Below are 2,776 nucleotides of genomic sequence, written 5' to 3'. Positions count from 1 at the left end.
TCAAATTGAACTCATTAAATATGTTCCAATACAATCATAAAACTACATAGAGAACCCAATCCATTAGTCAAGAATGATGAAATCACTAGTGAACAAAATTTAGAAAATGCTGACCAAAATTCTTGAATACTAAATATTTCCTCCCACATGATTTATAAGCGGATCAGATCCGATTTAATCAAAGGCTTCAAGACACACAGAAATTACAAAAGGCTACCAAAAGTATTTGAAGGATGCTTAAAAAGATTTACTTGAGAAAGAAATATGAAAACATTTAAGCTAATAACAAACAATACATGACAAATTCATTTAGAGGGTGCAAAGAAATTACAAAGAGACATGGAAAAAGTGTGAGTTATTTATATGAACTGACGAAACTTTTTGATATAAATAATTTAACGCTGAAACAAAGCTCCCACAGGTAGTGTCTTACCAAAATAAACCTCAAGAAAAGAGAATTGAATACTAACCTCAACACGGGAAGACATAAATTATTGAACTAATGCTACTATTAACTTCAAACTTGTAAAGCTAACGAAGTCAGTTTCACAGAATGCATGGTTCAAGCAGGATATTGAGTAGTGAGCCTCCATTTAGGCCTGGCAAACAGTGGAGTTTTTCTGGGAACAGTTAATCCGAACTCTTCCTCCACATCCACCTCGCCCTCCACAGTCCAGTCAAAGCAGTGAAGAAGCTGAGCAAGTGCCAACTCAACAACAGAAACACCCATCGTAATCCCAGGGCATCCTCTTCTTCCCGTTCCGAAGGGCAGCAAATCGAAGTCCTGACCTCTCACATCCTTGTTACTCCCCATAAACCTCTCTGGCTTAAACTGATCGGCCTCCTTCCAAACGTTTTCATCCCTTCCCATCGCCCACACATTCACAAACAACCGCGTCTTTGGCGGAACAAAGTATCCTCCCACGCTGCACCCTTCCATCGACTCATGCGGAATGAGCAGAGGAAGTGGCGGATGCAGTCGGAAAGTTTCCTTCACCACGCATCGCAAGTAATCCAGTTTCACCACGTCACTCTCCTTTACTCTGCAATCTCTGCCAACTGCTGACTCCATCTCTCTCTGCGCTCGTGCCAGCGTACACGGATTCCTCAGCAACTCACTCACTGCCCACTCTATCAATGTCACCGATGTTTCCATTCCTGCGATTAGCATATCCTGTACATTTCCTCAAGTTTATACACAGCATAAAACAATTTGGAATCAGATTTGTAAAAGCAAAGAGACTTACCAAAATCACGGCTTTGATGTGGCTTCGTGAGACTGTCTGGCTCTCCGTTTCGGCCTTACCGAGCACCACGTCTACCATGTCTTTTACACTATTTTCTTCCTCGGCGTTCCGAGATTTTCCCGACTGACGATGGACGTGCTCGTCGATTACATTTTCAGCGAATCCGTCGAAGGTCTGGTGAACGGCCTGCATGCGACGCTGGAATCCCTGCAAGTCGAGGAAGTAGAGAGAAGGAATGAAATCGCCGATTGGGAAAGCACCGGCCAGAGCAGCGATCTCCTCAGCCATTTCTTTGAACGCATGCCCTCCATCCAATTCGTTGTCGGAGAAAGTCCTGCCGGCAAACATTCTGCACGTAATATTTTGTGTGAGGGAGGAGAGCCTCTTCCTCATATCCACACACCGCCCCTCGTGACCGCTTTCCTGCCAGATGGAGCTCAACCGTGCAAAGCTTCCTCATCTGCCTCCAGCACGCTCCATAGGGGCCAAAGCCCACGTCTTTATGGTCATACGTTACGTATTTCCCGAATGCACAGTTTGGCCTGGTTGCAAAGGCCAAATCATGGGTTTTGAGGAAATTTTTCGCCATGGCAGGAGAAGAGATGACAAGGGTGGGGATAGAACCGAGACGGAGAAACATGATGGGTCCGTATTTCTTTGTCAATGTTGAAAGAGCCTGATGAGGAAGGTTTCCCAAGAGATGGAGACTTCCTATGACAGGCCATGGACGTGGTCCGGGGGGCAATATCAATGATCTCTTCGTATTTCTCTTCAGCTTATATAGAAAGCAGCAGAGGAGAAAGAAGATAGCAAATGGCTCTTTCAGGAAGTAAGTAATTAAGGATTCCATGTCGCCAGAAAAGGGAAATACAGAAGCCTGCAATCAATGGAAACCCACGAAACAACCCTTTTTATCTTAGATGCGCTGGTTTATCGTGACGCGACAATACAATTCTATATTAGCTGGCCATTCGTTTCAGAAAACATGGTGCTGTTGTACAGGAATGGTGTCTTATTGGGTATTATATATGTCATAAACAGAATGTAATAATAACGGGAAGGAAAATACTTCTTTTGCATTATCCATTTAAGTGGAAATTCATAGGCGAAGGGGAAGATAAGTGATTAACAATAATTATTTTGCGGAATAAATATATGGAATATTATCTCGTCGTTTAAGTTTGCCAATAATTTAAAGGGATAAACTTGTCTTATTGAAATCTATTCTCTTTTTAATAGATAATACATACCGTTTAAAGAGAATTCTAGATAGAAATACATGTGGAATATTAGATTGTGATAATATTTTTTTTTATCTTACAAAAATTATTTTATTTATTTCATAGATATTTGTTTTCTTATAAAAAATTAATAATTTCTTTTCAATATCAAAGTACCTATTGTGATTTGTTTGTATGTATGTACATATTGAAGTTAGGATGAGAACAAAATCTGATAAAGTGATAGTCATTGATTCAAATGATATGTCTTCAAATAGACACCACAAAAATTAATATAGTTTTAATTAT

General features: G+C 40.6%; 1 protein-coding gene across 1 annotated transcript; it reads right to left on the bottom strand.

Moving 5' to 3' along the window:
- Window positions 1-280: 280 nt before the first annotated feature.
- On the bottom strand, window positions 281-2,127 carry LOC149552974 (cytochrome P450 71AU50-like). The gene is made up of 2 exons (XM_089788506.1): window positions 1,248-2,127; window positions 281-1,174 (listed from the first exon to the last, which is right to left on the bottom strand). The coding sequence occupies exons 1-2, from the start codon at window positions 1,638-1,640 to the stop codon at window positions 563-565; spliced, it is 1,005 nt and encodes a 334-aa protein (XP_089644632.1). The 5' UTR covers window positions 1,641-2,127; the 3' UTR covers window positions 281-562.
- Window positions 2,128-2,776: the final 649 nt, after the last annotated feature.

Source organism: Cupressus sempervirens, chromosome 6 (assembly GCF_028749045.1).
Source record: "Cupressus sempervirens isolate cs-2001-9-10 chromosome 6, ASM2874904v1, whole genome shotgun sequence".
In the NCBI taxonomy this organism is placed as follows: Eukaryota; Viridiplantae; Streptophyta; class Pinopsida; order Cupressales; family Cupressaceae; genus Cupressus; species Cupressus sempervirens.
The sequence above is the reverse complement of the archived record's forward strand: the minus strand, read 5'-3'. Positions and strand labels throughout refer to the sequence as shown.